The sequence below is a fragment of the Astyanax mexicanus genome, chromosome 23, assembly GCF_023375975.1.
Source record: "Astyanax mexicanus isolate ESR-SI-001 chromosome 23, AstMex3_surface, whole genome shotgun sequence".
Taxonomy (NCBI): Eukaryota; Metazoa; Chordata; class Actinopteri; order Characiformes; family Acestrorhamphidae; genus Astyanax; species Astyanax mexicanus.
In genome coordinates this window covers 27,206,854-27,230,077 of record NC_064430.1, presented here as the reverse complement: position 1 = coordinate 27,230,077, position 23,224 = coordinate 27,206,854, and the positions used below count along the sequence as shown (strand labels likewise).

General features: G+C 38.7%; 1 protein-coding gene across 1 annotated transcript in view; it reads left to right on the top strand.

The window, feature by feature from the left end:
* Positions 1-5,421: 5,421 nt before the first annotated feature.
* Positions 5,422-23,224, top strand: part of adamts18 (ADAM metallopeptidase with thrombospondin type 1 motif, 18) — a 92,421-nt gene continuing 74,618 nt past the window's right edge. Inside the window, exons 1-3 of the mRNA XM_049471147.1 lie at positions 5,422-5,656; positions 6,054-6,111; positions 8,520-8,845. Of these exons, the coding sequence (XP_049327104.1) occupies positions 5,594-5,656; positions 6,054-6,111; positions 8,520-8,845 (447 nt within the window). The 5' untranslated portion in view covers positions 5,422-5,593. The remainder of the gene's footprint in view (positions 5,657-6,053; positions 6,112-8,519; positions 8,846-23,224) is intronic.

The following is a 23,224-nucleotide window of genomic DNA, read 5'->3' as shown; positions in this document are numbered from 1 at the left end:
AATTTGGCTTAAGTTGGAGCAGGTCGTCAAGTTGCACCTGCAGAACCACTAGAGTGAGCTCTGCAGAGCAAATGTTCAGGGTCTAAGTTTAGAGTTTATTAATTTATGCAAAAATTTGAGATCAATTACATTTAAAGTAAAATAAATAGTTACAAATATAGTTTATATAGGCAACTGATGGTCATGTTTATTGAGTTACAAATACAGAAATAGAGTATAAAGGACATGTAACACAACAACGTGGAGTTGTAGAGGTTCCTAATGGTGTTTGGTGGTAATACCACCCAAACAGATCAAATATTGTTTTATAGGTCCTGCAGATTTTGCAGAATTACGGATAATTCTATCATAACCCCCTTCACTACCCTATACTCCCTATATACTGCTTTCTACTACCCAATATCACCCTATAATCCATATATTTGTCCCTTTACTGCCCTTTCTTACCCTATACTAGCATATACTCTCTATATATTGTGCTTTATACTTTACTCGATATACTCCCAATACTGCTCTGTAGTCCCCATAATACCTTATACTCCATATACTACCCTTTATTGCCCTATACCCTCTGTACTAATATATACTTCCCCATACTCCATATACTACTCTTTTTATCCAACATTGCATTACTATACACTATAACATTATACCTCATACTCTACATGTCTCTTTATACCCTACACTACCTTATACTTTATATACTTTCTTTAACAACCCTATACTCCCTATTTCACCCTATACTCCCTATACTACCTTATACTACTGTATACTCCCCATGCTTCCTGTTAGCTGTTAACTGTGGCTGAAAAAGTGCCTTATATTATGTTAAATATTCACACAATTTTAACCAACTCCCATAATTCACATGGCCTTGCCATGAGCATACTGGCTAGTGCCTAACCTCACTCACAAGGTATGCATACAGATGTGGGCATTTCTATAATCAACCAATTTATGATCAACCAATATGCTGCTGCTCCCAAAACTTTTAGTATAAATTAGAGTGTTCTAATCAAACCGTTAGATCTTAGCTGCTCTCAAGGTGGTCTGTGGTCAAGAATTTCCCCTCGGGGATCAATAAAGTATCTATCTATCTATCTATCTATCTATCTATCTATCTATCTATCTATCTATCTATCTATCTATCTATCTATCTATCTATCTATCTATCTATCTATCTATCTATCTATCTGTACGCCCTATACTATGTTTTACTACCCTATACTATTCTATGCTTCCCTATACTCCCCTATACTCTTTATACTACATTATACTACCATATACTCTTTATACTCTTTAACCCTTTTGTATTGTGGACTATTCTACTCTTTACTACCACAGATTATTCTATTCTGCTACTACCTGTACTACCCATATTATCCTATACTACCCTATACTCCCTATACCCCATTACACTATAATGCATTATACTGTCATATTCTATTCTATATCACTTTACTACCCTACACTACCCTATACTTTACATACTTGCCTTAACTACCCTATACTCCCTATTCTATCCTATACTCCCTATATTACCTTATACTATGGTATACTCCCCATACTTCCTATACTACACTTATCCTATCCTATACTACTCCATATACTACCCTTTACTTCCTATTCTACCCTATACTCTCTATACTACTTTATACTACTGTATACTCCCCATACTTCCTATACTACCCTTTACTCCATATACTACTCTATACTATCCTATACTACCCTATACTCCCTATACTGCTGTATACTCCCCATATTTCCTATACTACACTATATTCCATATACTACTCTAAACTATCCAATGCTCCCCTATACTACTGTAGACTCCCCATACTGTATTTCCTTTACTACCCTAAACTATCCAATGCTACCCTATACTCCCTACACTACCCTATACTACTGTATACTCCCCATATTTCCTATATAACCCTATGCTCCATATACTACCCTAAACTATCCTATACTACCATATACTCCCTATACTACAGTATACTCCCCATATTTCCTATACTACCCTATGCTCCATATACTACCCTAAACTATCCAATACTACCCAATACTCCCTAAACTGCCCTATACTACTGTATACTCCCCATATTTCCTATACTACCCTGTGCTCCAAGTATTACCCTAAACTACATACTTCCTACACTATCCTTTACTCCATATACTACCTTATACTATCCTATACTACCATATACTCCATATACTACCCTATGCTACATATATTGTGCTATACTATCCTATACTACCCTACACTCCCCTTTATTATGGTTCATGTATTTGCAGGCCTTCTAAGTCACCTGTTGATGTGGTTGTCTATGCTGCCCCACCTGTGGGAAGGTGAGGCAGCTCAAGCCCTGCTGCTACATGCTGGTTGTTGGATGTGTTAGTCACATGCTGGAGGTGAACTGATGGACTGTGTTGGTGCAGCGAGTCCAGCTGGCATCCTGCTGCCCTCTTGCTACACCCCGCATTGAGTCAACAGGGGGCAAAGGCAACATATGTCCTGACCTAGTTCCCAGCCCATTGGCTGCTAGGCCTACTTTCATGTGGATTGGTGCCCACAATGCCAGTGTCATCTGCCTCCAGGATTTAAAGACTTCACGCTGGGCTGTGAACTGCTGAGGACTTTTTACGCTGCCGTGCAGGTGGACACGGCTCAGTGACCATGCTGGCAGAGCTTTGTGTTTTAACAAGGTAAATAAAACTACGTAAGTGCTTGTTGGTAAATATAATACAGCTCTGGAAAAAAAATAAGAGAGCACTTAAAAATGATGAGTTTCTTTGATTTTTACCAAATTGAAAACCTCTGGAATATAATCAAGAGGAAGATGGATGATCACAAGCCATCAAACCAAACTGAACTGCTTGACTTTTTGCACCAGGAGTAAAGGCATAAAATTATCCAAAAGCAGTGTGTAAGACTGGTGGAGGAGAACATTCCAACATGCATGAAAACTGTGATTAAAAACCAGGGTTATTCAACCAAATATTGATTTCTAAACTCTTAAAACTTTATGAATATGAACTTGTTTTCTTTGCACTATTTGAGGTCTGAAAGCTCTGTATCTTTTTAGTTGTTTCAGCCATTTCTCATTTTCTGCAAATAAATGCTCTAAATGACATTATTTTTGGGGGGAATTTGGGAGTAATGTTGTCCGTGGTTTATAGAATAAAACAACAACGTTCATTTTACTAAAACATTAACCTATAAATTGCAAAATCAGAAAAACTGATTCAGAAACAGAGCTGTATATGGTTCTCTGGAATGATGGTGGTTGAGTTGGGAAGCTACTCTTTTATAGCTGAATGCAATCAAATCCTCACAGCAATGCTTCAACATCATGGCTGTAGAACGTTTTTACGTGGACAGTAAAGTCAGTTACTCTAAAAAAACTGGATAAATCCTGGATTTTAGAAGAAAGAGTGAATATCCCAATCCCAGGTATCCCAATACTTTTGTCCATTTGTTGTATTTACAGTGCAGTCGTTTTCATTGTGTGTGGCCCAGTGTTGAATGGTGTAATTGGAGCCTTCTTTTTCATCTAACCTCTCTGTGTTGATATCTGTCATCACTCACAGTTCATCACAATATGTTATTTTGTCAATAATGATATTTTAGAGTCAAAAGTTCCGGTTAAATGAACTGGTTGAAAGACGGTAAATATCTGGGTTGGCTTTGTTGATCCTGAGATTAGGCTAAGCGGGGCTGCTAACAGGGTGATTATGAGTCAAATATGCATATTGCAGGGAGGTGGGGGGAGGGGTGGTGGTGTCGTTTTGTAGAAGTTGGCGGGAAACTGTTTACTGTGATGACAATAACATACGATTGTTTTTTTGGCATTTATACAAATAGTTTAAAACTTGTTTTAATGGTCCTTTATGGTGATCAATGTTGCAAAAGGTAGTATAAGGAGAATTTAGGGTAGTTTACTTCCTATACTACCCTATACTCCCTATACTACCCTATATACCCTATATTACTTTACTCATATACTCCTCTATACTACTTTATAATACACTTTACACCCTATTCTACCTTAACTACTCCTTAAACCAACCTGTACTACCATATATTCCCTTATATAATACACTAAACTCCCTATACTATACAATACTGTCCATATAATATAATATACTCAGTAGTTGTAATACTCTATACTTCTCTATACTACCCATATACTATCTTATACTTCATGTACTATCCTATAGCCCTAATACTCTATACCCCTTATACGATCATATACTACAGTGTAATACTCTATACCCTGTAGACCAACATATGCTACCAATTTAATTCCTGTACTACCCTATAATGCCCTATACTGTCCAAAACTACCACATTCACTACTATTTATACTATCATATACTACCATGCCTAATATATCCTATACTATCCAAAACTACCATATACTGTTATATACAACCCTGTACTGTGTATAATACACTGTACGTTTTCTATACTAATCAATACCGCCATATGCTCCCTATACTATCCTTATACTTCTCTTCTCACTCCCTATACTACTCTCTACCCCTTATACTTTTTCCTTTTTCTATTCTCCCTATATTCACCCTATATTACCCTATGCTACCATATATTTTCATATACTACCCTGTATTCCATATAGTACCCTATAATATCCTATATTTTTCAAAACTACCATATACTGTTATATACAACCCTATACTGTGTATCATACACTGTACTTTTCTATACTACTCAATAGTACTAATAGTACTATGTTTTGCTGTACTTTTCTTTGCTTTCCTGTACTACCCTGTACTAACCTATAATAACCCTATACTCACCAATAACCCACTTCCTTATACCTCTCTGTACTACCCTATTCTACTATATGCCCCTCTATTTGCCCCATTTATTCCCCCTATGCTACCATATATTTTCATGTACTACCCTATATTCCCTATAGTACCCTATACTATTTAAACTACCTATACTAGAATATACCATATACACTCTATACTACACTATACTCCTCCTTGCACTAACATATACACTATATACCTTCTATAGTACTCTGCATTACCCTATAATACTATGTACTCCCATATACCATCGTATCGTATGCCACCCTATACTCCCTTTATTACCCTATAATACTATTCTATATTATCCTATACTATCTTATGTATCCTATTCTTTTTTCATCCTCCCTTCGTTGCTGCTCTCTCTCTCTCTCTCTCTCTCTCTCTCTCTCTCTCTCGCTCTGTCTCACTGTGTCTGTCTCTTTTTGTCTCTTTTTCTCTCTCTCTGTGCATCCCTAAAAAAAACCCCCACCAATCCTCCTGCTGTGCTCTGATTGGTCCACCCCTCACCCCCTGCACTCCCCCCCTCCCCCGGCTGCCGCTCGGCTCCTGCTGAGCAGAGTCTCTCAGCGCACGCGCGCACACACACACACGCTCGCTCACACACTCACTGCTCCGCTCACGCGCACGGGGAGCGCTACCTGTCCGCGAGCAGGAGGGAAGTGTGTGCACGCGATGCCCGGACGCTGGCCCGCGCGCGCCCGCGGACTCCCGGTCACCGGTTTGCTGAGGAGGTGTGCGTGTGTGTGTCCGCATGGATCTACCGCTGCTGCTGCTCCTGTGCGCTGCGCTCGGCTCGAGCCACGGACAACACAAGGCACGTGACGGTTTGTTTAATTGTTTGTTTGTTTGTTTGTCCGGAGATGCATCTGGACAGTGAACGTAAGAGAATGTGCGCACACGTGCACGCGAACATACTGTACACCTATACGTAAACATGCACGTGCGTGTGTTTTATTTTCGCATGCATATAGGATAGTGCGAAAACATGCATGCGCGCGTGTTAACAAATGCGTGCCAATGTGTGCATGTGAATGCACGCCTGTTTGTACTGAATGCATATAAATTTTCATGCTTTATGTTTGCATGAACACGTGTAAATGTGTGTGTGTGTGTGTGTGTGTATGTTGAACTTTTGCAAAAGTTCCTAAATACCCTAATGCAGTTATAACAGTGTGTGTGTGTGTGTGTGTGTGTGTGTGTGTGTTGTGCAGACTCATCAGTGTTCAGCAGCTTCAGGCTCCTGCCCCGATGCCACCGGCCTCAACCAAGGTGAGCTTCTGTTTCAACACCTGTAGAACCTATGTACTGTGTGTGTGTGTGTGTGTGTGTGTGTGTGTAAGAATGGGTCATTCATTAGGCATTATGAGAGATAGAGTGATAGAGTAAGAAGGGAAGGGGATTGAGGAAGAGTGAGAAAGACATGAAGAGACTGAAAGATGAAAAAGATGAAAAGAAGAAGGAAGAGAAATTGTGGGAAAAGAAAGATAGAAAGCAAGAGGAAGATAAAAAGAGAAAAATGGAAAGAGAGAGCAATAGAAGAGTTAGAAAGAGAAAATGAGCAATGATAGAGAGAAACAGTGCAAGAAAAGGTAAGAGAAAGATGAAAAGAGAGAGGGAGAGAAAAGACCAATAAATAAAGAAAAACAGATTAGGATGATTGGGAGAGAAAGAGAAGTTGTGGGAAAAGAGAGAGGGCATAGGGCGAGAAAAAGTAAGAGAGATGAAAATGTAGAGAGAAAGAGAGGGAGAAAGAGAACAGGGTAAAAAGGAGAGAGAGACAGATGAAGAAAAATGTAGATTATTTGGAGAAACAGATGGAGAAAGAGAGACAGACAGAAGAAGAAGAAAGAGAGAAGAAGAAATGAGAGAGAGCTTCTGTTTGTTCATGTTCAGTGTGTCAGTGATGATCAACACTATAATATAGTCTAAATATAGTTAAAGCTCTGACGCTCACTGTAGCAACACTATAGGAACTGTTTAGCAACACCTTAGCAGCCACCTAGCCAGAGGCGGTCTTTGCATAGAGGCATTGCTAGGCAACTGCCTTGGGCCCCTCCCACTGCAGCCCACTGTAGGGGCCCCCTGACTAGCTGCAAACTTTCCATAGGCCTACAGCTGGTAATTGGGGCCCTTTGGACAGTAATTCACAGTGCGTTCAGAAATGGTGATTCTTGTATGTTTAAAATGGAAACAAAGACAACACAATAAATTACAAAGAAATACAGTTCAGTCCACACCCCCTCTCTTTCGTGTTAAAATGGAATATTCCATCCATGCCATGTGGCCATGTCCTGAACCACGAACCAGCGGAATTAAGGTGAAATTAAGTGTACAAGTGGGTTTTGAGCGAAGCCATGAAGCGCCACTTGCTACAAAAAGAAAAAAAGAAGGAAGAGGCTAAACTAAAAACAGATGCTCTTCCAAAACTGATAAACTTTTTTTTTATATAAATAAAATACTAAAAATATTTAAAATTAATAAAAAGTAATTAATATAAAATAAAAACTCATTTAAAACACAATCAAAAGCTATCTAATAGTGCACAGAATAATATAAGTTTTTAATTTTCATCCCTGACTCTAATTCATTTAAGTTATATTTGATCTTTTTCTGTACAATCCCTGCTAAAGTTTTAGGTGAAGGAGACCTAAAGAAGGTCAGTGCATGTTTCTGGAAAAAAAAAAAAAACAGTGGGTGTTGCATCGCAATGGTAACCATCCATCGCGATGTTGGGTCATAAATGAGGATGGACGATGATATCATCCATCGGCACAACCCTATTTCTCGCATATTAATGTTGATGGGCCCCCTAGCTAAATTCGCCTTGAGCCCCCAAATTGCTAAGTCCGCCACTGCACCTAGCAACACATTAGCATCCAACAACTGTACTATAACAACACCTTAGGAACTGCTTAGCAACACCTTTGCAGCCAACTAGCAACACATTAGCTGCCGTAAAAACACTTTAGAAAAAAGCTTATCAATACCTTAGCAACCACCCAGTAAACACCTTATCCACCGACAACTACAGGGGTTGGACAATGAAAATGAGCACCTGTCATTTTAGTGTGGGAGGTTTCATGGCTAGATTGAAGCAGCCTGGTGGCCAATCTTCATTAATTGCACATTGCACCAGTAAGAGCAGAGTGTGAAGGTTCAATTAGCAGAGTAAGAGCACAGTTCTGCTCACAACATTATGGGTGACATACCAGAGTTCAAAAGAGGACAAATTGTTGGTGCACGTCTTGCTGGAGCATCTGTGACCAAGACAGCAAGACTTTGTGATGTATCAAGAGCCACGGTATCCAGGGTAATGCCAGCATACCACCAAGAAGCACCAACCACATCCAACAGGATTAACTGTGGATGCTGTAAGAGGAAGCTGTCTGAAAGGGTGTTTGGGTGCTAACCCGGATTGTATCCAAAAAAACATAAAACCACGGCTGATCAAATCAGCAGAATTCAATGTGCACCTGAACTCTCCTGTTTCCACCAGAACTGTCCGTCAGGACAATAAATTATTGTGGTCTAAAACCAGGTGTTCCAGTTTCATTGTCCAACCCCTGTATATCATAGTAAGACCTTAAAAAACAATGGATTACTGTATGTTTATTTATGTTTATCTACCTGTACTGTATGTCCTGGTTTGAACCTCCTGCTCTGTGGCTTTGCTCTAGACTACATGATCGTGACTCCAGTTGAGGTGGACTCTCTCGGGGGCTTTGTTTCTCGCGATGTCTCTCGGCGTCGCAGCAGGAGATCCCTGTCGGATCCTGCGGGTCAGAACCCAGTTCATTACCACCTTTCTGCTTTCGGGAAGGACTTACACCTGGACCTGCGGCCTGCCGGCCTGCTGGCTGAGGGGTTCAGCGTACAGACTCTCGGCCCGGGGGGCATCACCACCACCACCGCACTGGATCCCGCGGTTCAGAACTGTCTGTATCAGGGAACCGTGAGGAACCACTCCGCCTCATCTGCAGCCATCTCCACCTGCACTGGACTGGTAAGCAGCTCATCTCACACACATACAGCTCTGGAAAAAATTAAGAGACCACCGTAAATTTGAGTAAAATTAACTACGAACAAATTTAAATATTTAGAGTCATTTAGAGCATTTATTAGCAGAAAATGAGAAATGGCAAATAAAATTAAATAACAAAAAAGACACAGAGCTTTCAGACCTCAAATAATGCAAAGAAAATAAGTTCATATTCATAAAGTTTTAAGAGTTCAGAAATCAGTATTTGGTGGAATAACCCTGGTTTTTAATCACAGTTTTCATGCATCTTGGCATCATGTTCTCCTCCACCAGTCTTACACACTACTTTTTGATAACTTTATGCCTTTACACCTGGTGCAAAAATTCAAGCAGTTCAGCTTGGTTTGATGGTTTGTGATCATCCATCTTCCTCTTGATTATATTCCAGAGGTTTTTAATCATTAAGTGGTCTCTTATTTTTTTCCAGAGCTGTATTACAGTATGTCTGAGTACCGATATGAATTTGCAGTGTGGGAAGTTTTACAACAACATGTATTTATACAGGGCTATACTTTAAATCTGACCTTAATAATTGTAAAGTTAGAGGATAATAATCCAGTGTGAATCTACAATAAACAGGGTAGTTTGTACAATGCAGAGTGGTTTGAATCCAGTATGAATCACCTATTAAGTAATGTTGTCAGAAGCAGTCTGACAGTAGTATTTGTGGAGTGATTTGAATCCAGTATGAGTCTGCCTGTAGTAAGTATGGTGTGGTACTGATCCAGTATGAATCTGCTGTGTGTCATTTTTACAGTCTTGCAGTAGTACTTGTGCAATCATTTAAATTCTAAAATTATTAATTTGTGTAGTATATATTTTAGGTCTGAGAGCTGACAGAATGCATTGTTCATGGGTTTGTACATTATTTTAATCCAGTATGAATTTACAGTAGTTTTATGGTTTTTTTTATGAATCTGCAATAAGGGTGATTTGTACAGAGAACTAATTGGAGATTATATTATATATAATATATTTTAATCGGGTATGAAATTAATGGAAGAATAAAAGTTGCCACACAGTTTTTCTGATTATATTCATAAAGTTTTAAGAGTTCATAAATCAATATTTGGTTTCATTTAGTTTTCTTGCATCTTGGCATCATGTTCTCCTCCACCAGTCTTACACACTGCTTTTGGATAACTTTATGTCTTTACTCAAACTAGGTAAAATCAAAGAAACTTATTTTTCCAGAGCTGTATAAAGGTTTCTGGTGCTAGGACATGACATATATTTGTATTCATTTGAGAACAAGCCAAACGTTCAGTTCAGTAATTTATATATTTTTTTACATTACAGTACTAAACATTGATACTAAACTCATCCAAACTATGAAAAATGTGCACATCTCGGCCGAATTTCCTTAGTCAGTTTTGTGAGGTAGAATCACCTGGAATTCAGGCTTTTAGTTAACAGCTGTGCTGAATTCATCAAGTTGTCGAGTTAATTACTTGAATTTCCTGTCTCAAAAAATATTTTAAGAAATGAAGGTCAGTTAATCTGAAACATTTTAAAAACTAAAAGCATCTTGAACGACAGTAGCGAAGACTGTCATACAACATTATGATGAAACTGGCACTCATCAGTACCACTCCAAGAAAGGAGGAGCAAGAGTTCCGTCTGTTGCACAGGATAAGTTTATCAGAGTCACCAGCCTCAGAAACCTCAATTTAAGTTTATTTTGGTTTGTTTAACGCTTTTATTTAGAGTTACTACATGATTCCTTATGAGTTCCTTCATAGTCTGGATCACTATGAAAAAAATAAATCCATTGAATGAGAAGGCGTGTCCAAGATTTTGACATGTGCTGTACGTACAATGGACGAACTTGTCTGGCAGGTACTTTGAAAAAGATCTTACTCTACACTTACTCTATTTTGTTTTCTTTTGGTGCCTGAGGTGAAGCCTTACCTTCCAATCCCTCCAGGCTGGTGAAAATCCTCTCCTTCTCCTCCTCCTCCTCCTCTTGTGATTGTGGATCTTTTGTCCTGTGTTTGCCCTGCTTCCCCGTCGCCCTTGTTCACTGCAATTAAAGCCGGAGTGAAGCTCCAGCCGCTTGGCTGGCAGCGATAATCTCCGCATTGTCCCTTTCATTAGCGGTAGCTTCTCCACCATAAAACGCCAGTGACCCATTCTTTTAAAACTGTGCAACAGCTCCATGTGATTTAGAAGCAATTGCATTTGAATAGACTGGGACGAGTCTTTGATCTGCACCCCCTTTGGCCCACCACCACCAGCTCTAGCACCACTAGCACCACCACCACCAGCAGCACCACGACTACACTGTAAACCCAAACATTGTTTGAACTCAAATACTCAACTATTTTGAGTTAGTTGAACATTTGTGGGCACATTCAATCCATTCAAACTGAGATCTTTTTTTTTTAGATGAACCAACTTATAATAACTTAACTTAAAAGTTTAGTCTGTTGCCATTGGCAGCTTATTTCTATTGGCTTCTGTCACAATCTATTTGCATACTGGGGGTGTGTCCAACAGTTTCTGACTAACACTCACCATCAGTGTGTAGTGATTCCCCCTGGACTACCTTACAAATAAATCAAGTTCTTCTTTAGTTGGAATAACGCAATGTTTTAATTTATGCTAACTCAAGTTTTCATTCCCTATTATTTTAAAAGAAAAAAAAAAGAGCAAATCAGCTGCCTTAAAAAAGTTAAGTAAACTCAACTTTTCTGGACTTATAGAGTATAACAAAAATATAAAAAAGTTAAATCAACTTCCCCTTTAGTTGTAATAACTTAATGTTTTAATTTATGCTAACTCAAGTTTTCATTCCGCATTCCTTAACTTTTTTAAGGCAACCGGTTTCCTCATTTTTTTAAAGTATATTCAACTAATCCGGGCTTACAGTGTAGCACCACCAGTGCTGCATTTTTTCCCCTCGTTTTCCCCCTTGTTTTTTCAGGCTTGACCTGGGCCATGGGCGCTCTGCAGACAAACACCAGCACTTTAAATATATTTCATACAGTATACTCGGGGCTGAGGGCACTGTAAATAGGCCTGAGTATAGTCCTTCCTTTCACTTTTCACTGAGCTTTTAGTAAAGAAAAAAAAAAGAAAGGAAGATGTCCCCAGAAAGAAAGAGAGAGCACTGTCTTCCTGTCCTTATTAGTCTCAGAATAAAAAGAAAAAACAGAAAAAATGCATATCCCGACAGAGTTTAACCCCTGCGTGTCATCTCTGCTTGACGAGGAGCTTTGGATTAAGAACGAATGAGGAGCCATTCATCCTCGCTGATCCTCCGCAGACCCTCCAGCTCTGAGAGGTTATTAACAGGGAATAACAGCCAACCTAAGAGCTTTTGTTCTGGAGAAAAAAGAGTTAAAGAGACAGCTCTTCAAGGGGTGAAATTAACACAACTTTAATTTCATTAATTGTAGACCACAAATATAAAAAATGTGTTGTTGGTTTTCTAGTTGGCGATTAGACTAGTAACTAGTTTTGGAATACACAGCATTTTAAATATTTAGAGATTTATAGGTTTATTCCCTGGTTAATCCTCGGAATATATGTGCAAATGTTTGTGGACAACTTTTTTAATGAATGCTGCATTCATTTACTTTAATTAACTACTCAAGTAATTTCTAAGGCTTTGGGACTACAGCAGATCACAAATGGAGAAAACATGGAACACTGGTGAATCTTCCGAAATTCCTCCAAAAGGAAGGGCTTGGACAGCTCATCCAGGAGGTCACAATAGAACCCAAAACAATCCCCAAAGAACTGCAGGTCTCGCTCAACCCCTTTATGGTCAGTGTTAATGATTCAATAATAAGAAAGAGACTGGGCGAAAATTTTAGTCATGGGAGAGTAAAGAAAACCAAAAACAATGAAAACAACAAAGACCTGTCTCACAAACAACAAATCTTGATGATCTCTGGACTTTGGGAAAATATTTTGTAGACTGAAGAGATTAAAGTTGAAGTTTTTGGAAGAAGGTACGAGTCTTGTTACAGCTGGCATAAGACTAACACATAATTTCAGAAGAAGAGCATCATGCTGAACGTAAAACATGGGGGTGGTAGTGTGATCATCTGGGGCTACATTGATGGAACCATGAATTCTGCTCCTTGCCAAAAAATCCTTAAAGCCAATGTCCAGTCATCAGTTTGGGACCTTAAGCTTAGGCATACTTGGGTTCTGCAGCAGGACAATGACCCGGTTTAGGAGTGGCCTAGTCAAAGTCTGTTTGAGATGATGTGGCATGATTTTAAACAGGCCGTTCATGCTGGAAATCTCTCGAATGTGGCTGAATTAAAACATATAAAACATTATGTAATGATAAGAGACTGCATTTGCAAATGCAAAGTTAATGCACTGCAGTTTACAGCAGAACCAACTTAATTTTGTTAGTCTGTCCAAACTCAATTGGATTAGTACCAATAGGTTCCTGAACTGCTTGAATTTTTGCACCAGGAGTAAAGGCATAAAGTTATCCAAAAGCAGTGTGTAAGACTGGTGGAGGAGAATATGATGCCAAGATGCATGAAAGTTGTGATTTAAAAACCAGGGTTATTCCACCAAATATTGGATTTTGCATTATTTGAGGTCTGAAAGCTCTGCATCTTTTTTGTTATTTCAGCCATTTCTCATTTTCTGCAAATAAATACTTTAAATGACAATGTTTTTATTTGGAATTTGGGAGAAATGTTGTCTGTAGTTTATAGAATTAAACTAAAAATAGCAAACCAGACAAACCGATCCAGAAACTGAAACTGAAGTGGTCTCTTAATTGTCTCCAGAGCTGTATATGGAGATGTATGTGTATAATATACAGTATTTAATATATAACTGTACGTATATGTGGTTCTATGATCAGTGATCTGATCAGGGTAGTGTTAGAAAGTGTTGTCTGGCTCTGGTGCGTTTCTTTAGGCCTGTGTTAGACAGTGGAACAGCAGAACAGATGGAGGGGGATTGTGCTGTTAAATCGAGAGCAGGCGGCGGGAGGATTTACTTTGTAAATCCTTCATTATTTAAAGAAGAGTTTTTAATTACTGTGCAGCGCTGTGCTCTCTCTCCTCAGAAGATCACACAGCTGGTTCTTGGTCGGCTGCAAGGCTCTTAAAGGCTCTTTAACAGCAAGGAGGAGGAGGAGGAGGAGGAAGGCTAGACTTCTTTAGCTACAGCGCTGTGAAAAACTATTTGCTCCCTACATAAACGGCCTGTTTTTTTTGTTTGAGCCATTCAGAAGTGAATTTGCTGTTGTGCTTTGGGTCATTGTCCTGCTGCAGAACCCAAGTACACCTGAGCTTAAAGTTCGGAATTAATAGACAGAAATTCTCCTTCAGGATTTTCTGTTAGAGAGCAAAATTCATGGTTCCGTATATTACAAAGCTGCAAAGCAGCCCCAGTCCATCACACTACCACCACCACCACCACCACCATGTTTTACATTCAGTATAAAGTTCTTTTTTTTTTATTATTATATGTTAGTCTTACGCCAGATGTAATGGGGGACACACACCTTTCAAAAAGTCCCACTTTTGTCACATCAGCCCACAGAGTCCCTGGGATCATCAAGAAGTTTTTTGACCATAATGTGAGCCAAATTCATTATTCATTTAGGTCATTAGAACTTTAGCACAATTTTAAATCTGCTATTTTAAGGTAAATCTCTGACATAATAGTGTTTTTAAGACCATCTACAGCTCTGGAAAAATTTAAGAGACCACTTCAGTTCAGTTTCTGAATCAGTTTCTCTGATTTTGCTATGTATAGGTTTATGTTTGAGTAAAATGAACATTTTTGTTTTATTCTACAGACGACATTTCTCCCAAATTCCAAATAAAAATATTGTAATTTAGATCTAGGCATTTATTTGCAGAAAATGAGAAATGGCTGAAGTAACAAAAAAAAGATGCAGAGCTTTCAGACCTCAAATAATGCAAAGTTTTTAACCACAGTTTTTTTATGCATCTTGGCATCATGTTCTCCTCCACCAGTCTTACACACTGCTTTTGGATAACTTTATGCTGATTTACCTCTGGTGCAAAAATTCAAGCAGTTCAGCTTCGTTGGTTTGATGGCTTGTGATCATCCATCTTCCTCTTGATTATATTCCAGAGGTTTTCAGTTTGGTAAAATCAAAGAAACTCATCATTTATAAGTGGTCTCATTTTTTGTCCAGAGCTAAATGTACCTTTTATGAATTAGAACATACCTGTGAAAGTGCACACAGATAAATCTAAGCTTTCAGGTCTCCCCCAGGTCACTGTTCCCTTCTCCAGGTAACAGGTTCAGCACCTCCCCTCTTTACCTCCTCCAGTCCTGCCTGGGCAGACATGTTCCTACAGGCCGGGTGAGCAGACTATCCAAACCCGGTTCCAGTCCAGCAGCAGCAGCAGCAGCCTTAGATGCACTCTGTGGGATCCTTGTTTAATTTCTCTGATTAATTAATTCACCTGAGGGCATTTGGAAGTTGCTGAGCTGTGGATTCCTGGGTTTGACCCTTTCGGTGGATTTTAGTTATGCTTATAATTTCAGGCTGTTGTAGGAACAAACGCTAGAAACAGTAACGTTATATTAATGTTAATGTAATAAGCTTATATTTCATGCCATTTTGGAGAGTTTGTGTTGGTCCATGCATCATGAAATGTGCACAAAATGTAAAGAACAGCTGGCATTTTATATAAATGGCTTATAAAATGCAAAGTTTGAGGTTTATATTGTGACTGCTGTGGTCTTTGCTAAATTAGTTATGCATGATTTATTGCAAAATGGTTATATGGAACTATTTTCAGTTTTTTGTGTAGAACTTTGTGTGTAGATCTTTCATTATAGTAGTCATGGTTCTCTATAAAAGGTAAAAGGGTACAGTATTTCAGGGGTTCTATGTTGAATTACTTTAGGATGCTCAAATGTTTCCTTACACATAAATACTGTGTAAGTGGATTTTAATGGTAACAACAACAATAAAACACTTTAAAAACACTTTTTACACACATTTTACAGGTGTAGGCTAAACTCAGAATCAGTGCCTTTGCAAACCTGTTTGTCTTTGTTTATGGATTCATGTTAAACAAGCCACTAAATAGACCACTGATATGCTTGTGCTGTGGGATGGTTGGGTTTTGGTGCGGGATGGTTGGATTCTGTCTGGAATGTTTGGATTTTTAGTGTGGTATGGATGGTGCCAGTGTTGGACGATTGGATTTTAGTCTGGAACTGTTGGGTTTTAGTGTAGAATCATTGGGTTTTAATGTGGCACGTTTGGGTTTTGGTGTAGGGCTGTTCGGTTTTAGTGTGGAATGGTTGGATTTTAGTGTGGGACGATTGGGTTTTGGTGAAGAACAGTTGTGTTTTAGTTAGGTAATCTTGGGTTTTGGTGTAGGATGGTTGGGTTTTAGTTTAAAACAGTTGGGCTTTTTATTGTGATATGGTTGGATTCAGTGTTGGACAGTTTTAGTGTGAAACAGTGGTATTTTAGTGTGGGATGTTGTGTTTTAATGTGGGAGAGTTGTATTTACGTGTGGAATGATTATTTTAGTGTGGCACGGTTGGGTTTTAGTTTGGGATGGTTGGGTTTTTGATGTGGAATGGTTGGGTTTTAGTGTGGAACAATTGTGTTTTAGTGTGTAATGGTTGGATTTTTAATGTTGTGTGGTTGGATTAAGTGTTGAATGGTTAAGTTTCAGTGTTGGACGGTTGAGTTTTTGATGTGGAATTGTTGGGTTTAGTGAGGAGCTGTTGGATTTTAGTGAGGGATGGTGTGGAATGGTTGGGTTTTTGGTGTCGTATGATTGGATTCAGTGTTGGATGTTTAGGTTTCAGTGTTGGACAGTTGTGTATTATTGAGAGATGCTTGTGTTTTAGTGTAGTATGGTTGGGTTTAAGTGTGGAACTGTTGGGTTTTAGTGCGGAATGTTGGGGTTTAAGTGTGGGGTGGCTGGGTTTTGGTTTAGGATGGTTGGCTTTTGGTGTGGAACAATTGTGTTTTAGTGTGAAATGTTTGGGTTTTAGTGTGGTATGGTTGGGTTTTAGTGTGTAATGGTTGTTTTTTTTGTGAGTGATAGTTGTGTTTGGTGTAGGACAGTTGGATTTTAGTGTGAAATGTTTGTGTTTTAGTGAGTGATGGTTGTGTTTTAGTATGGCACGGTTGGATTTTAGTGTGTAATGTTTGTGTTTTAGTGAGTGATGGTTGTGTTTTAGTATGGCACGGTTGGGTTTTAGCTTGGGACGATTGGTTTTATTGACTTTTCATACCAGAGTGGGTCACCCAGTGGGGTGAGGAGTTCTGTGGGACGGAGAAGCAGCAGGGTTTTATAGACTCCCTGACCTCCTGGGTACTGGACCGTCTGTGAGTGAATGAGGTGTGGACAGAGGTGTGTGTGTGTGTGTGTGTTGTTGGTGTGTCTGGGAGTGTATGAGGTGTGGACAGACGTGTGAGTGTGTGTCTCTGCAGCACTTCAGCTGTGTTTATTCAGCGTGGACTCGCTGCTTTAGGGCTGGTGTGTTAACGTGTGGGATTCCACTTAGGGCCAGTTAGAAGACGCTGCCTCCCACTGTGCGGGAGGAGGAGGGGAGCTGTCAGGTCCAGGCCAGTCCATGTGAAGTGCTGGACACAATGAGACATGGACCATTTAACTCCGGTAGCTTGTTGGAAAATGGGTTTCCGTTGATGTTTTTAGGACATTACAGAGTAGTACATGTAAACCGATTCTACAGCATTTACAGAAACCTATCCACAGCTGTTCTACTGCACTAAAACATCCAGCTTACAGTGAATTAAGCTGGTAGATGTTCTGAGCAGCTATATGATGGTTTAAGCTGGTCTTTGATGCTCATTAGCTAGATTCTGATTGGTCTAAGATGATTAAAGCAGATATCCTGCTTGACTAGGCTGGGACACTATTAAAAAGACAAGATCCTTGATGAACTTTTGCTATTTTAAGGTTATTTTTAGAATCTTTAATAGAAAGTTATTTGAATAACCCAATTCTTAAGGATTCTTAAGGCCTGTACAAACATTTATTTCAGTGAGATACTTTCCACAGGCAGAGGTTCCTCATATTAAATCTGGTTCCTTAAAGAACTCACTTGATTTAAAAGTTCAAATGGCTTCTTTTAGAAACGAGTTCTTTTAGAAAGAGCAAAATGCCATCAAATCCTCACAGCAATGCTCCAACATCTATGGATATACATTCCCCAAACATTGAGATGTAGAGCATTTGATTGAAGTACTGTATTTTGGGGTTTTGGGAATGTGGTGGAGTTTAACATTCAACATTCAACATTATGACTAACCCTTACTAACTGAATGCTATCAAATCCTCACAGCAATGATCCAAAATTTTTAAACATTTTAAACACTATATACTTTATACTGTATTGCCAAAAAAAGTATCACGCCTGCTTTGCGTTTGGTGACGCGAGGCTTGGATGGAGCTACTCGTCCATTAAGCTCTCTACACTCTACTGTTCTTGAGCTAATCTGAAGTTAAATAAAGTTTTGGTCTGAGACAATTGACCACACAGAAACTCATTGCTGTCGTCCATAGTCACATTCACTGTGTTATAATATGACAACTGACAGTTGACTGTGGAATATGTATTAGTGAGGAAATTTCACAACTGGACTTCCAACCCTACCTGGAACCCACCCAGCCTATGTTCCACCCATACAGTATATGACCCCCATTATGTATTAGTTGCCATAATCCCACCCCATTTTTGCTTTTTTGTCATACTGATATTTTCCAGATTATCAAAACAACCTGAATATTAGACAAAGACAACCTGAGTTAATGTAAAAAGCTCTGACATTTAGGGGTGGGCGATATGGCTCTAAAATAATATCACGATATTTCAGGGTATTTTTGCGATAACGATATACTTGGCGATATAGGAAAACTAAAATAATTCATTCATTTCAGGAATATAGTGTAATAGTATAACAGTATAATCATAATGTGGCAAAATAAATAATATAGCATAAAATAATATAATGCAGCAAAAAATATTGCAGAATATTTAGTGCATGCATATAAACTACAAACTAAAACAATTATACAATAAATACACCTAAAGCTTCACAGTAAATAATAAACTACTTTTAAGACAGAACAGCCCTATTATCACGATATGGATTTTTAATATCATGATATTTCTGCGTTGCGATATATTGTATACGATATAATATTGCCCACCCCTACTGACATTGAGTCTTACATCTCTGTGGAGGAATTCAGACTCATTTGATTAGGCCACTCCAGAACCTTCATTTAGTTTGAGGTCACAAAGAGATGGCCGGACATTGGCATGGTTCCATCCAATGTAGCAAGTTGTCCAGGTCCTGAAGCAGCAAAGGAGCCCCAGACCATCATACTACCACCACCATGTTTTACGTTCAGTATGATGTTCTTTTTCTGAAATTATGTATTAGTTTTTTATACAAGATGTAGTAAGAGTCTCTTTCTTATTATTGAATCATTAACATTGACCTTAACTGAGGCGAGTGAGATCTGCAGTTCTTTAAATGTAGTTCTGTGTTCTGGATGAGTTGTTCATGCCCTTTTGGAGTAATTTCGGTTGGTCGGCCGGTCACTCCTGGGAAGGTTCACCAGTGTTCCATGTTTTCTCCACTTGTGAATAATAGCTCTCACTGTGGTTTGCTCCTAAAAGCTCCCAAAGCTTTAAAAATGACTGTAACCATTTCTTGATTGACTGACAGATTATCAATAATTTGGTTTTCTCATCTGATTTTGAATTTCTTCAGATTGTGGCATTTTTGAGAGTTTCTTTTTGAGATTGTTTAGCTACTTCATGTTGTCAGACAGGTTCTATTTAAGTGATTTCTTGATTCTACAGGTCTGGCACTAATCAGGCCTGGTTGTGGTTAGTAGTGAAATTGAACTCAGCTTTCCAAAAAGTGATTAATCACAGATAATTTGTGGGGGATTGAGCATTTTTTTTCCAAAGGGCTAATCTGTATTAGTTTAATAAATGAAATCATAATTTAAAATCAGCTTTTTATATTAACTCAGGTTATGTTTGTTTGATATGAAAGTTTGTTTGATGAAAAATGTGGCTCGGCTGTTGGACAGTGATCCGGCTACAGTGCTCAGGGATGCCATTACCGGAGCAGAAATCCTCGCGGGGGATTTGCAGGTGGAGCACCGGTTGTTTGTACACGTCCTCGTTTCGTGGGTTCAGCTGGTATAATTGAGAGAAGAGCAGCACTGAGCTTCTTTGTAGTTACAAGTGTTCCCGTGGCCCCTCTCATAACTCACGGGCCCTTGTGCCATGTTAATAAGTCTGTGGGAGCCGTTCCCTGGTGGTCCCTGGTGGTCCCTGGTGGTCTCTGCTGTGACAGTGATGTAGTGGCTGTTGGGAGATGCCAGAGGGAACAGGCTTTTTTTTTTTCACTAACGGAGGGGCAACATGGCCTCCCCCATCACTTCCTATACATCACAGAGGGAGTTATTGTGCCTAGTGACTAATGGGTAGCACTGCTGAGAAACTGTACTTATATTAGGCTTCACTGGAAACAGGAGAGTTGAGGTGCACATTGAATTCTGCCGTGATTTGATCAGCCATCCCTTTCAGACAGCTTCCTCTTACAGCATCCACAGTTAATCCTGTTGGATGTGGTTGTTCCTTCTTGGTGGTATGCTGACATTACCCTGGATACCGTGGCTCTTGATGCATCACAAAGACTTGCTGTCTTGGTCACAGATGCTCCAGCAAGACGTGCACCAACAATTTGTCCTCTTTTGAACTCTGGTATGTCACCCATAATGTTGTGTGCATTGCAATATTTTGACCAGAACTGTGCTCTTACCCTGCTAATTAAACCTTCACACTCTGCTCTTACTGGTGCTATGTGCAATTAATGAAGATTGACCACCAGGCTGCTCCAATTTAGCCATGAAACCTCCCACACTAAAATGACAGGTGTTTCAGTTTCATTGTCCAACCCCTGTACACTAGGGTGCTGGGTGGTGGTCAGGAGGTAACTAAAAGCTAAGCTAAGTAAACAGAACGGCAATTCTAAAAAAAAAAAAAAAAATCTTTTAAAGTTAATCGAGTACTGGAGGTTAATCTACTCAGATTTCTCTCCTGAAAACTTTGTTTTTTTTGGGTGAGTAAAGTGCTTCCATTAATTGACAGTAAGCTTAGATTTCCAGATTTACACTAAGGCTGGGTGCAGCAGCACTACATTTTTTTGTGTTTACTTTTAATTGTTTGTTTGCAGTTTACATGCACTAAATATTTTGCACTTCAGTTTTGTGGTAGACTTTTGTTTTTGTCACATTATACAAAATCAAAAGCTTGGTATGGTGCTGATTATGAAATATGTAAACATTTTTAGTTTCTGCTGAATATATAAAACAGAATTTTTTTTTGCAGTAGTATATTGTTGAAATTAATTTAAAAAAAAAATCAATATTTTGTTGGATTGCCAAGAATATCATTATCGCAAAATTGCCCTGAAATATTGTGATACCCCTATTATCACATTTAATTACCCGTTAATGTATATAAATTACACTGGGAGGTAGATGTGTGCCGTATCGTGTCGTACTCGATAATATCGTCACCATATCACCCATACCTAATTATCACATCAGGGTATTACTTTTTTGCTGTTTTTTTAAGTAAAAGAAAAAAATCACACTGTTCTCATTTCCTATTATATATCTACTAGAGACAGATAATGTCTGTCCAGTTTCATTTATTTTACTTTAATTCTTGTATTGTTTAATATCTCAGTTAGGGGTTGCCATATCATATCGTATGCCATAATAAATGTTAATTTTCAGTAGTAGTGCATTCTTATTTTTTTTATTTTTTTTCATTCAGTGTTTTGTCAAATCGCCAAAGGTGTATCGTTATCGCAAAAATATCATGAAATATCGCAATATTGTTTTAGTGCCATATCGCCCACCCCTTACTGGGAGGTGCTGCTTCCTGGATCTCCAGTTTCCTCTTAATGACATGATCATATAAGCTGAGCTTCTTCACTTTTATTCTGACAGTAAGGAAGAGGTTATATGAGGACGCTCTGATGTCACTGATGTATGTCAGCTGAGTGTGGAGACTCTGAAGCCGGGTGGGGTGTTTTAGCATCTCAGAGCTGAGCGCTTACACCCAGTCAGCTACAGCCGTGCAGTGAATTCATCCGCTGGACGGACATGTTTCCATTGTTCTGAAATGGAGAGGGTTTAATAACAGGCTAATAGCCGGACGCTAGCTTTGAGCGGAGGGCTGCGAATTCTGCAAATGTTCTTTTTGTTTACACAGCATATGTCAGGCCGAGCTGTTAAAGGCTGGAGTAAGTGCTCGCAACAAAGCGGACGATCTTTAATGCGTTCTTCCTCCGGGAGATGCCCTGTTAGCGTGATTAGCTGCAGATGCTCTGGCCTACTGCATCGCCAGCCACCAGCCTTCACTCTTTATTCACTCATTCTGCTTCTAAAGCTTTCTGTCAGAAATAAACAGAGTTCTCAGACTGTGGAAGACCTTTCTGGATGCAGTTTATCTTCTAACTCAGTAACAATGTTAAAAACATTTACACTTATTAAATCTGGAATACATATAAATTATATCTATAACTATTGTGACTAAAAATATAGATATTTTATTATAATATGGCTTTAATGAAAAAAATACATTGATGTAATGCTTTTGTCATTCCTTAATATCAAAACAAACTAAAATAAGTCCAGATGTGAAGCTGCTGATACAGAACATAAAGTAGAAGTATAAAGACTACTACTATTACTACTACTAATACTACTACTATTACTGATCTAACTACAACTACTAATACTACTACTTTGCTAATACTACTGTTATGACTTCTACTACCACCTTGATTAATACTACTACTGTACAGTTACTGCTACTACTACAACTACTACTACTACTATTACTACTACTACTACTATTACTTCTACTACTAATAATACGGTTGCTGCTGCTGTCAATAATGTCATTATTACTACTACTATTACTACTAATACTACTACTACGACTAATACTGCTACTGTACAGTTACTACTACTACTATTACTACTACTGCTACTACTTCTACTACTTGTACTTATGTCAAACTACTACTACTACTACTTCTACTGTTATTACTACTATTACTGCTACTACTTCTACTTATGTCAAACTACTACTACTACTTCTACAGTTATTACTACTATTACTGCTACTACTTCTACTTATGTGTTACTACTGCTAATGCTATTACTTCTACTAATGGACAGCTTCTACTACCACTGTAACTGCTAATATTACTATTACTACTACTACTACTACTGCTACTGCTTCTATTACTATTATTATACTATTACTACTACCACCACTGTC